The 13,747-nt window shown below is 40.3% G+C and overlaps 1 protein-coding gene across 1 annotated transcript; it reads right to left on the bottom strand.

The window, feature by feature from the left end:
• Nucleotides 1–304: 304 nt before the first annotated feature.
• Nucleotides 305–5,969, bottom strand: LOC103356469 (leukocyte surface antigen CD53). Its single transcript, XM_008280617.1, has 8 exons — nucleotides 5,843–5,969; nucleotides 5,036–5,120; nucleotides 3,944–4,132; nucleotides 1,939–2,013; nucleotides 1,745–1,852; nucleotides 1,563–1,667; nucleotides 1,381–1,464; nucleotides 305–895 (listed from the first exon to the last, which is right to left on the bottom strand). Exons 2-8 carry the CDS (start codon nucleotides 5,096–5,098, stop codon nucleotides 824–826), a joined length of 696 nt encoding a protein of 231 aa, XP_008278839.1. The 5' UTR covers nucleotides 5,099–5,120; nucleotides 5,843–5,969; the 3' UTR covers nucleotides 305–823.
• Between the last annotated feature and the right edge of the window lie 7,778 nt (nucleotides 5,970–13,747).

Below are 13,747 nucleotides of genomic sequence, written 5' to 3' on the forward strand. Positions count from 1 at the left end.
TGAGACATAGAACTGTCAGTTTCTCAACTGAACTTATTTCCAAAGTTCTTAGAAAAATTGCTTCAGTTACCCTCATTTATATTGAGAGTTACTGAACATAGAACACCTCACAGCTTTTTAAATAGGGAGATTTAGTGCAACACAAGTGTCAAACGTTTAGCGGAACTGACTGCGTGAACACAAGCAAAAGAGGAAGTGGTTATTTTTAAGACTCCACCACAGATCAGTCAACTCCAAGCCAGAGACAGGAAATGTAGATCATCTGACACCATGAACACTGTAAAAAGAGTGACACGGTGCCATGTTTATATCGTAAACAATACTTTATTGGTGCATTTTCAAATATGTTGTCAGTAAATGGTTTGTGAAAGGCAGTTACAGGAAATAGGCAGTATTTTTACACAAACAATTGCTTTTCAAAAATGCTCTAAAGTAAAAACCACGCAAAGACATTCAGATAAACTTGGCAACAAGGAAGTCATATACAGAACTTGTGTTCATTTCACATGACTGAAATAGCATTGTACAAAGCTTGAGCTTATTGTCATAGAAGACCGAAGTAGCCAAAAACGAAAAACCTTTTTTTTTTTTTACTTCTTTCTTTTTCAGGAGCATGAAAAAGTCTGTCAAGCACAAAAACTCCAATCTTTCACAACAACTTACCAAGATGTTGAGTTTAGAAAATAATCTGATCTAAGGTATATCAAAAAGCCTTTTCTGTTTTCCTGCACCAGATTTTTTTTAAAGGACATAACTGTACAATGAAACTAACTCTAAAATATAGAGATAGAATATATATATATATAGTTTGAGAAACCAACGTCTATAACTTGTAGCCCAGTCCAGATCGACTAATGTGGCAGAAGAGTGTCATGGCGAAGCACATTCCCAAGACCTGTAAACAAATCAGATTTTTAAAAAAATGAAATTGTACAATGAATCTGACAACCTTCTTGCCTAATGTTTGTCTCTCTCGGGAGCATGGACACATCCTGATAGCTGTCACTCCATTAAAATGAATGTTTGGACATTTATTCCAAATTGCAACAGTTTTTCAATTTTAAGCATACTGTACAAATTTTTATTTAGGACAGAAAAAAAATGCTTTATTAAAACTAAGAGAAGTTGGAAATCTTTAAATTTGAGTAGACTTGGAGTATTAAAGCTTCATTCATTGATTTGTTTTTGTTGTTGTCTTTGGTCACTTGAATCCCGACAGACAAGTTAAAAACAAAACACTGATGTATTAGAGATCAGTTTTTATGAAAGAGTGCTTCATATGTTTGGCATCCGAATTAAGTTGCCTTTATGACATGTGCTCTTTGTTTTGCTGACAACTTCACAAGAAACCGTCCCATTTTAATACCTCCATCAGCTTACCTCGATAATGCAGAGAACAATGACAGAAATGCCAGTGATGAGGAAATTGTCCTCAAAGAAGGTCTTCAATGTTGTCAGACAACCCTGCAAAAAGAGCATAAATTTGAATTTAGCTAGTTAACACTTAAATGCAATTAAAAGAAAATGACCGTTTGACATCTACAGCGTCTAACAGTGTCTACCGTTTGAAAGTACACAGGATTTGGAGATCCACAGCGGCTCTCGCAGCAGGATGAAGGCACATGACTTCCCCAGTCGGCCGTTCCATTGACTCCGCAGCACTTAAGCTGAAACAAGCCATTTAGAGAAAACACTGAATATCCAACCGCTGTGTGTCACTACACTACGTTTCTGAGAATCTTACCGTCTGGTGAAGCAAGTCCCAGTCGTTCATTATGTTTGTTGAGTTTGCAGCCTGTCCTTTTGCGTCTTTCAGACCCGTGTCGAGATCTTTTTGCACCATGGCAGAAATCTATATAGCAAGGTGAGATGACACAGTCTATGTGTGTTTCCAGTATTTGCACAACACAGCGTGATTGTAGATGGACGTGGCCGTACCTCTCCCTCGTATATGAGCAGCAGGCATGCAGCAGTCAGCTCGACCAGCATCAGGATGAAGAGCAGCAGGAAAAACTGCCAACAGAGTTTACTGATTTACTCTTTAAACCACAAACCAGTATCATGGCATTTTATTTTCACTGATCTGTGAAAAGCTGCTGACAAAACTAAAAAGACAAAAATGTCAGCAGTCCAACAACCACACAAGTACAAGCCTGCAGGCAAGAAATTGAAGATTTTCTTTACTTTCATGGCTGCAAAACTTAACACCTTCTGACAAAAGTTTCCATTTTGAGCCAAACAGTCAGTGTGTTATTTGTGTGGATATCAACGTTTTGCTTCCACATAGCTCTGTCAATGTATGTAAGTCAACCAGAAGTCCGTTCAGTCCTATTGGAGCCCCTGTAATCTACAATGTGTTTGTCAAATTCCTCCTTCCAGTTGCTGAACTTTAGTGGCGGATTATTAAAAGATTGGTGTCTGTAACTAACAGGCTATTTAGTTGCTTAAATGCTGACAATCAAATTGTACCAAAGTATAATTAAAAAGAGACCCGTTCAGCTACAAAATCTGTACAAAATACATTTCTTGAGCACCAGGAGGCATATTCTGTATAATCTGTGGAGCTACGGACTCCTAACAAAGCTGTGTGGAAGAGAGGCCTAAGAGTTTTTCATGTTGTTGTGTCTAGTTTTCTTTTCTACATAAGATGTTGTCAGTAACAGTTCAATGGGATGTCACAAAAACAGTTACCAAATCAACGCCAACAATTCTGAAAATGTAGCTGTGCTTGCTCTTTGATAGTACCATAGATACTTAAGACTACAACAACAGATGTGTTGAATGGTGACAGTAAGTGCAGCAGCAGGTCCACTGTGACAAGTCGAGGACAAGACGAGTGAAAGTCATAATGTCACAGAGCATTTGGAACAAAAATAGGAAACACCACAAAGTTTTCTAAGCAGCTCAGACATCTAGAAGTTTGGTTTTTTTTGGTTCCTTCCCATCGTTGTTGAATGCTTGCTTAGATGGAGTCCAAAGGCAACTCTGGATTGTTGGGTTGGGACATATGCTGTGGATTGCGCTATATAAATAAAACTGAAATTGAATTGAATCTATGACAAGCTGTTTTACCATTTAATAGCTGAGTTTGACTGTCTGGATTTAAAACTACAAACAATTCATTTAATCCTTGTGATCAGTCAAAACAGCAGTTAGAGAAACCTGTAACTCACTTTGGACTGGTCAGAACAACAGCTGCAGGTATCTCAAACACCATTATGACTAGTCTGAGCTGTGACACTGCTGATGTGTGCATATGAACTACACATATCTGCAGCGTCATTTTGGTGTGGCACAATTCCAGTGTGAGATTTTTACAACATAATTTGACTTGCTTAAACCAAATTAAAGGTCTCTAAGGGGGAGTTTAAGATATCTTGGACTGGGATTATATTCAGGATTATACTGTAGATATCTGAACCTGGAACCACAACCAGTTGGTATTTAGCTGCAGATACTAACAATGTGAATAAATGAATAATTAAAGGGACCATTCTGCAGTACAGACTGGCCTGGCTACGCAAGACTATGTCTGTGTTGACTTTGCTTTTTAGACCCAGAGGTTATGTCCATCTTTTATATACAGTCTAGAATAAAGCTTGAAATGCCATGTATATACTGCACAGAGCCATGTCACAGGGAATTTTGATACGAGGGGCTTTTAAAGACATTATGACTGGTTTGGGACTATACACAGAACAAAATAATAATAATGATAATTAAGTATGCTTAAAATAGAGCTGCGTTGTCATTTCTGTCATCATGTTGTGACATCCTGGGGAGTCCCCGACTGGGAAGTACTGTGTTAGGATGTCAAAATGCCAAAAAAATAATTTTAAATAGAACTCTAGAAGTTAGCAGATAGACTAGAACAACGACACAACCAGTTTGTGTGTGTGTGTGTGTGTGTGTGTGTGTGTGTGTGTGTGTGTGGGTGTGGTACCGTCAGCAAGAGACAGCGGTTCTCCTTCAGAGCACCCAGGAAGCCCAGGAAGGACACGCAGGTGATGACGATGCCGCTGATCAGCAGCAGGTTGGCTATGTTGAGGCTGGCCAGGTTGGGGGTGAGAGCAGTTAACCGGAAGTTAACCATCATGTACCCACCGAAGCCCAGCACCGCCACACCACACATCTGACAGGAGACAAGACACAGTGCAGCAACACAATCACCTTAGACACCTGATTGCGTTACACAACTACTGGCTGGGTGCCTTGAAATCTTGAACTCCAGGTAAAGAACATTTTAGTTATCATGCCAAGTTCTTTAAGTTACCTCAACTTGAATTTAGTTTTAAATCAGAAATTTGAGTTCAAATTTCACACAATACGTGGGTGTAATTACAAACATTATCATGTCTACCCAACCCATCAAAAATGATGTTTGGAACTTTTTTTTAGGTTTATCTAAATTAACAAATAGGATTTGTTTTTTGTTTTTTACTTGCAACCATGCATTCAGTACAGTTCTAAGAATGGGTCCCTTGACTTCCTTCTTAGAATTGACCTCTCTGCAGGTATTTCTGGCAGTGGACCCTGCACAGGTCTGCTCTGTAGCTACTGAACACAATGAGTTTTTTCTTCTTCTTTAAATGTTGAAGATTTAACTGTCTAAAGCTTAACAACTTGTCATGGTTATTCCTGACCATATCAGTTCCAATACCAGTTGTAACATTAAATGCTTTTTGCACATCAATAATCATAATAGGGATCCAGTTAAATAATATGAAGATAGAAAATGCCTCTAACAAGAGAATTGGATTGGAGTCTTTGTTACGATGCCAATTTGTGCAAAACCCTCTTCGAGTGGTAGAAACTGGACAATAGACATTATTCAGCTGGTTCCTTTACACACACCCAACCAAAACAGGAAGTGTTTAGATTTGACAGATGTGTGGCTAAATCTATTCACCAAAAGACCATTTGTACATGCTCACACTGGGAGGTACCGCCTGGTTGGGAGTCACTGCTGCAGATACTAACAACAGAAACCCCAGTGAGCTCTGAATGTGATGCTGGATGATTGAGACATACGTACAAAACAAAGGAAGTTGGCGACACACATGGTGTACTTTAAACACTTGAGGCAGCCTTGCGCCATCGTGTTACTCGTCTGATCAGACCTGCAACAAGAAACAAACATCTGATATGTCCACAATCTGAGATGCACTCACAAGCAACATATTACTTCTGTGTCACTTAGAAGGTTTATTTGGTGTTTCTGTGAGTGAGGAAGGGGTTTTAAAAGCTGATGAACCGTCATGGTCACACTGCAGGGAAGTGATGCTGACACGTCTCATTTCCTGAATCTACTCTCAGTTAACATTCAAATTCAACTTCTGTTTGTCAAATCCAGTATTCGTACTTGTTACTGATGGTTACGTCACAGAGGTTGTTTTTTGAGGAAATATCACAACTTCCCCAAAATATAAAATGAATACATTGAGGGAAAAATCTCCTCCTATTTCTCACAAAAGTATAAAAAAAACAAATTGTTGATCTGTTTAAGGCAGATCTTGACTGTATGAATTTTTAACAGAGACATAGATGACATATTTTTGATCATATTTGAGCTATTTTCAGGCACTACTAAATTATGGCTGCCACATTTAGTTTTTAAGTTAAGTCCATAGTTTCACATATTTGAAATTAATCTATCATCTAAGTGGAACTATCAAAGACTTTTTAGTTTTTAGTTTTAAGCTCCTTCCTTAATTTTTCAACACATTTCTATATATATGTTTTCAGTGACGAAGGATCTTCACAACATTCTTCAAATTTGGAGATTTCACTAGAACATTAAAAAGAGACCATTACAAGCCATGAAATGAAGTTCATGTCTTACCTGTTTTGTAGAATTAGTATCTGCTTGTCTTCGTTTTCAGTGCTCAGTGAAGTCGGCTGTTGTTCGCACTTCACCTTCTCATGGTGCTGTGGATGGTGCAACACGGCTCATGGGGCTTTCTGCAGCTCTTCTCGCTTCCTCTTTCTAAATGCTAGCTACATGGAAAAATCTATGACTGAGAAAGTGCAGCGAGGAACAACAAATAGCACAGCAAACACTGAAGGCGCATGTCTGTGACACACTGCTTAAATTTAGACATGAAGAAGAAAGATGCCCACATTAGAGCAGTCCAACTACACCAGCAGCTCATCACTCATCACTGTCAGATTGGTATTTTTCAAAGGCAAAATGTTTAGATATTTATTGCAGAACTAGAGATAACAAAACCAGATCACTGGAAGGATTTATTTTTGCTATCCTCTTCCTCATTGGACAAAATTAAAAAATCAAAAGTATAAAAAAACACTTGGAATTATGTAGTGAACAGAAAAGGTGTTCAAAAATTAGCTACACTTTGATTGCACACAACTGATAATATGTTGAGCAGCTTCATGTGGTCGTCACCTGGAGTGGAGAGCCTTGTCAAAGGTTAACAGGTGGAACTTCTTGCATTCCTAATGTTTCTGAGAGCATCATTTATGTTGTGTGAAGGTAGTGTGTTGTTAAATAGTTGCTACACCCAACATAAATCCAACTTGGAGCGAGTTGGAGTGGTTCAGGGTGAAGGAAAAGCAGCAACAAGTGCTCAGTACACAGATACCAATGAAACTTAAACCAGTGACAGGCGGAATGTTACAGTTACAGTGGTACCTGTTAGTGGGAGGGATATATCAGGCAGAAAGTGAACAGTCAGTTCTTAAATTGGTATGTTTGAAGCAGGAAAAATGTGTGACTCTGACAAGAGTTAAACTGTGATGGCGAGACATGTGTGTATATCCTGGAGACAACCGGCGTACCGACGTCAGGGTCAAAGTGCCCTACACTTACTGATCGAGATCCCACAGATAAGCTACTGTAGCAGAAAATGCTCAAAACCTTAATGGATGACCAATGAATGATTTCACATCTTTGAGCCTCAAACACATTCGGACAGGGGAATGGTGCTTTGTTGGAGCTGCTATAATTTATCATTCTATCTGACTACTTCTTATTTATAACCAATTAACGCCTTATGGATGTTGCGCTAATGTTACGTGCATTTCATTTGATTTGTCAATATCAGCACATCAGGACTGAAACAAAGCCATTGGTCACGTGTCTGCCATAGATGAGTGAACATGAGCAGACTGAACCAGTGGAGGGCTGTCTCGCTCACTGCACACTAAGTTCCAGTGTGAAACTGAGCCACACCTTGTCGGAGGTGGACCACAGGGGTGTGAAAATCAACAACTGAACTGCATGAAGAACGACCTGTAGAAGTACATACAAAAATATGCTGTTGAATCCAAAGTATATGATCAATGCTGCTCACATATTGTGTGAAACTGGGGCTCATTTTCTTCATTTTGATTTGGCCCAGTAGAAGAAATTCTAATGCTACTGCATAGTCATATTTTTGTACTTCAAAAATTGTGTTAACAGTTTGTATTTGTCCCTTTCCTGTGTCATTTGACATCACCTAGGTGCAAAGAAAGCTTCATACAGGAAAAAGTTTTGGTGATGTGGCCTACACACAGTACTGATCTCAACCCCATTCAACACCTTTGGAGGGGAACTGGTTCAGGAGACACATCGTTTCACCAAATGCTGGTGTTGGACCTCAGCAATGTCTTTGTGTCCTGGCAAGCAAATCATTGCAGTTAGGTTTTATCATTTGGTGGAGAAGTCAGAAAGCAGACACATGCACCAAACTTGCCACACACATCAGACCCGGTGAAAAATTTATAATTAGGGGGAAATACACAGCTTAATAGAAATATGGCTCAACAGCGCCCCCTACAAAATTTTAAAAAATGGACCCCCGAACACACTTTCACGTAGAGCCACGAAATTCGGCACACACGTGCCAACTCGAGACACACAAAAAAGCCTCAAGAACACATACCTGAAACGCAACAGGAAGTCGGCCATTTTTAAAAACAATGGCGGCTTGTGGCTGAAAATTGCCCATTTTTGGCAATTTTCAAAATCTACCTCCTCCTAGGGGGTAAGTCGTACACATCTGAAATTTGGCCAGCAGAAACTACATGACGTGGTGAATAAAAGCTATGAAAATGCTCCGCAAAAGTCTGACAGCGTGGAAATGGTGGCCCATGCAGTTTTGATAAATGGCCATTTTGGCCATTTTCTCAGTGTTTCTGGCATTTAACGGAGTCCCGTCGGAAGGCCGTTTCATCTTTCATCTACACCTACAAGATTTGGTAGGCATGTGTAGCAGGTCAGGACGCACAAAAAAGTCAATTGCTGCCAAGCCCTAAACCCAACAGGAAGTCTACCTTTTTGAAAAAAACACGGTCAGAATTTTGCAATTTTCGTTCATTTTTGGCCATTTTCAAAATCTATCTCCTCCTAGGGAGTAAGTCGTAGACACTTGAAATTTGGCCAGCACGAACTACAGGAGGTGGTGATTAAAAGTTATCAAACAGCTCCGCAAAACTTCGACGGCGTCAAAATGGTGGCCCGTACAATTTCTCCAAAACGCCATAAAACGCCGTACAATGGGACGTGCTGTGTAACTGGCCTGTACGTGCTCCGATCGGCCTGAAACTTCACACGGGTGCTCCGAGTCACAGCCACAGCATGTTAAATACATATGTACACCGACTGTCTCAGTCGCACTCCTGCTTGCGGCTTTAATATTCATTTGCATTTGCTTAATTTGTTTATGATTTTGGTATTAATTTATGTGGTGCCTTACATATTATTTCATTAAGTATTTAGTCAGATATGTTGTTATCTTATGTTTACTTCTTGCCCTGCTCTGTGTCCCAAATGTTGCTTCCTACCTGCTACTGTTTTGGTACAGCACAAAATGGAGGGACGGGGTGAAGGGTGAGAGTGAAGCGCAGTCTGAGCTGCCAATAAAGCTGCTGAACTGTCCTGCTGTTGTGGTGAGCAATTAGCATGGAAGATAGCAAAACATAACGCGAACATAAAGCAATTGTAACCCGACTGACCCACACCTGGAGACGAGTGAGCCGCACAACTTTTCAGGGTTACATTAGCTTCAAACTCGTTACTTCAAATTCGGTTTCGGAAAAGTTCCTCTTTGTCGCCCTCTCTGCCATGATGATGAAAGGTGAGGTGGGAAAAATATTCACTTGTATTATAAAGAGACAACAATGCTGTATATGGTTAATTGGAGGCGTTTCTCAAGGCAAAGTGCACGAGCATGGTTGTTAAGAATTATGGGGATTTACTAACGCTGATGACTTACTGATGTGCTCACGACCCACGTACGCATGTTTGATAAATACAGACTTTTTTGTACTTAGGCACACCCTAAATTTTATTCAAAAGACAGAATTTAGAAACTTTTCTACGCACTGATAAGAAATGAGGCCCCTGGACTCTTCTGAACGGTGGTCACTCCCATACCAACAACGCTGGCTGTAATTAGCAACGTTAATTATGGAATAAAACTAAAAAAGGTAGATCAGAATTTCATTTTCTCTCTCTTTCTCCCTTTGATTGATCAGTTTCAACTCTCCACCTGTCTCCTTCCTTAGAGGTTATGAGAAATCATACTGGTGTAAAAGTACCAGCAGAAACATTAAAACAACTAATACCTGCCACTGTCCCACCTCCACAGTCAAAAAATTAGACTGCAGTTCTGCATGTGTGCTTGCAGAGCGATCGTTGATAACATTATCTGCGCTCATGTACATGCCTGGTTTTTATGTTTTAATTAAAAATCACTGATTAAACAACAGGAAAAGTGACCCACCTTAATAGAAGACGTCTGTCCATGTTATACTTAGCTCTCTGTCACTGTAGATGAAGCATTGTGTCCCACCAGGTCTGTAACTGAGGTATCTCAGGGCAGACCATCCCTTTTTATTATGTTGGTAAAGATGCTTTCACTTTTGGTTTTATGATCGCATGGTTTACTGGAAAAGCTTCTATAATTTCCAGAAAACTGAATAATAAAACAGTCCTCACATTTAAGCAGAAAGTCAGTGATGAAGCCATGACTTACAAGGATGAAGTCTCCATATCAGCTTTACGTTAAACTTAAGGGTTAAATGCCAGGTCAGTTAATTAAAAATTGCAACCATGGAACCAGGAAACATGGAGCTATTCCGTCACTGTAGTCATTATACTTGCACATCTTACTTCCACAGAGTTCTTTGTATGTCTGCAAGCCAGCAAATGATGAGTAGGATCTCCTTGATGCAAGTATCATGGTAATTGTTTTTTCTCTGGATCTTTTCAGTTACTAACTGCGTGCAAGCAGCTATGATGCTGTCAGCCATTTCTTGTACAGCCATTGTGAGACCTTGAAAGTTGAGCCACTTGATCACTTTGTGTTGAACTTGTTTGGACAATCCTTCAGCTGTATACCCGAAAGTGTGACGGCTCATGACCACCGAGTGTATTTGTGGACCCAAACGAAAAGGAGACGGGGAATGGATAAGGAAAGACAGGTTTTGTTTAAGGAGGGTAGGGAGGTGATGGGCACCAGGAGACCGGTGGAGATTCCGGTGTTGGTGCACAGGTTCTTGTGGTGGTGCGGAGGGGGGGTCTTCGGTGCCGGTGGGTCGTGTGGTGAGTTCCCCGTGCAGGAGTCTGTGCGGAGGGTTTTCTGTGGCTGTGCTCAGGAGAAGGAGTCCGTGTGGAGGTTTCCCAGTGGCGGAGCTCAGGTGAGGTGCTCATGTGGAGGTTTCCCTGGTGCAGGGGCCCATGACGATGAGATCCTGACTCGTGACTTCGTGGCGGTGGAAGCTGGCGTGAAGGACGGACGGCTGGACGCTGGAGCTGGCGGAGGGGATGCTGGAGAAAACATGGAGAGAATACAGGATTACTTGAAACTCGAAATTAGCTTAGCGGGGAACTCAAAGCTTGGAGCAACTGCTAAACGGCATGACTGTATCAGTAGTGGCGTATCACAATCATCTGGCACCAGAGTCCCGTGAAGCAGTGGTCTTTAGGCAGTCTGCTGATTGAGCAGATGAGCCGCAGCTGTGCCAGTGCAAGAGCCTCTTCCAATTGGCCCCACACAGCCTGAAAGTGACAAGCACACCAGCCAAACACAGAAAAACAGGAATCCAAAAAAACCACACATCTAAAACAAGTCCATAACCCTGACAGAAAGGCTCTTATCCATCAATAAAATAATGAAACTTCACTTTCTGATTACAGGTTCAGGTCACATTTATGTGTTGTGCAATTTCGGTGTCCCCATTAAATCAGTTGTTAGGGCTAAGCTGTGGCATTTTTAAATAAGGACAAACTGCTTGTTGTCTGTTCACACACAGATTTGATCACAATAACATTTTTAATAACAACACAGGTTTTACAATTGACTGACTTTTCTAAGTTGCTTTTTGCTTGTGAAACACACCCTGAATACCTGTAACATTTAGCCTGACACGTAGTCTATAAAGTAGTGAGGCAACAATGGAAAAATATGACTGTACGTGTCTTACATATCTTCTCTTATCTTAAAAGTCAAAGTCCTGAACTCATAAACCTACTTCTAAGGTACAGATATTATCAGTAAAACAATAAATAAATTGTCAGGAGGTGTGCATCAGAAATATTTTCGATTCATTCCTAGAAAAGTGGTAATTCTGGTATCGCTTTAACTGTGACTTATGTAAGGTTTTATGTTATACAAAGTTTGTTTGACAGTGGAGTAAAAGTAAACCACTGCACAGATGTTACACGTGAAATAAGAAACAACAGATAATACATTTAACTTCTTGGGTAAATATGTTCTTTAGCTTTTTGGTGAACCTGTCTCAGGAGTGATACACTGAAGAAGACCAATGTACGGTGGCCCAGAGGTGTCACAACAAAACAAAAGCCACAACACAACCAAATTAACCACAACACTACAAAATAAGCTGCAACACAACACAATGGCTGCAACGGAAGTTTTTTTTTTTAACCCAGAAGTTATACTGTGAAGTGCATAACCACACGAAGTGGGCAGAAGCCGGAGATTGTTGGAAACAACTCAAGAAATAAAATACTGATAGTAAATAACGTTTATAATAGTGCATACCGAGATTAATGGACACTATTTGCCATCAGTGTTTTACTTACTTCTCGAGTTGTTTCCAACAATCTCCGGCTTCTGCCCACTTCGTGTGGTTACGCACTTCACAGTATAAGTTTCGGGTTAAAAAAAAAAAACTTCTGTTGCAGCCGTTGTGTTGTGTTGCGACTAACTTTGTAGTGTTGTGGTTAATTTGGTTGTGTTGTGGTGGCAACACTACAAAATTAACCACAACACTACAAAACCCATTTCGTCAGTACCTCATTGTTCTTTGATACGTTCGTACGTATGAATAAACTTCCAAAAATATATTTTTTAAGTGAAAGTACTTCGCAAAGTTAATTGTGATCAGTCCCTGCTTCCTGCTTTATAGTCAAAGGGTTGATTAACAATCCCAAGCAGAAAGTTGTATCTAAGACACTTTCTGCTTAAGTCAAACCAGCGTATCAGAGTATTTGTCACTGTCATTACAGCTGGATATGATCGAAATATATCACATGCCACATTTTATAATACCAGGAAAATAATCAATGATTCATCTACACCTCGCTCCAGTAAAAATCAAGCTGGTATTGTTGTTTACCTTGTTACCATGCCTACATGGTGTCAACGCCATCACTAAGCATTTCCTCCTCGAAACTGCAGTGTACAGATGGCAGTCTCAAAAACTCATAAGCAGACTTGTGGGGGTTTTGTTGGTGCTAATGTCAGGTTTATATCATCTTCCTCCCTTTGTCATAGTTGGAGCCAGGATGGGTGACAGAGCATGACAGTACAACATAACAATAGGACCAACAAAGACAATGAAATCCATCCATTATCTACACACCGCTTAATCCTCACTAGGGTTGTGGGGGGGCTGGAGCCTATCCCAGCTGACTCAGGATAAAGGCAGGGGACACCCTGGACAGGTCACCAGTCTATCACAGGGCCACACCTAGAGACAGACAACCAAGCACACTCACATCCACACCTACGGACAATTTAGAATCACCAATTAACCTCAACATGTTTTTGGACTGTGTGGGAGGAAGCTGGAGAACCTGGAGAGAACCCACGCTGCACGGGGAGAACATGTAAACTCCACGCAGAAAGATCCCAGATGTCCTCACCAGGATGCCACCCGGCGACCTTCTAGCTGCGAGGCAACAGTGCGCCACCTTGCAGCCCAGACAATGAAATGCTGTTGAGAATTTCCTTTCAGCAAATTCATAAACTGTAAGTTCACTGAAGAACGATGCCTTGCTGTAAAATAAGCCTCGTGTGTAGCTGAATTTGAATGAAAGCAGATTGTAACTATGCACATATAAAGACAATCTATACTCCGCTATATATATCAGTTTCTGATGTCAAACAAATTAGTTCACGTCACCATATAAGTGTGTCACAACTGTATTTTTAGTAGGAAATATGGATACATCCATAAATATATATATATATATATATATATACCCTTGCTAGAGTCCCAGTACAACCCTCTATTTTTAAATTTTGCACTTTCTTTCATTTTCAAGGGCCAGATATTAAAACCTTTGCATCTGCTGAAGCCATTCAATCATTTGAATCTTCTGCAAACAACTCAAATAAACTGAACAAAATCTGAGACGGTGCAGCAACATGTTTTCTGATTTTTGTCTAATTTGACAAGGAGCGACCACAGTATGTCATTTGCACAGGTGTTACAAAGTTTCAAAACACAGGTACATTTACATTGTACAGAATATATTCATCTTCTGGCCTTA

This window comes from Stegastes partitus, unplaced genomic scaffold (assembly GCF_000690725.1).
Source record: "Stegastes partitus isolate 25-593 unplaced genomic scaffold, Stegastes_partitus-1.0.2 Scaffold202, whole genome shotgun sequence".
NCBI classification, from domain to species: domain Eukaryota; kingdom Metazoa; phylum Chordata; class Actinopteri; family Pomacentridae; genus Stegastes; species Stegastes partitus.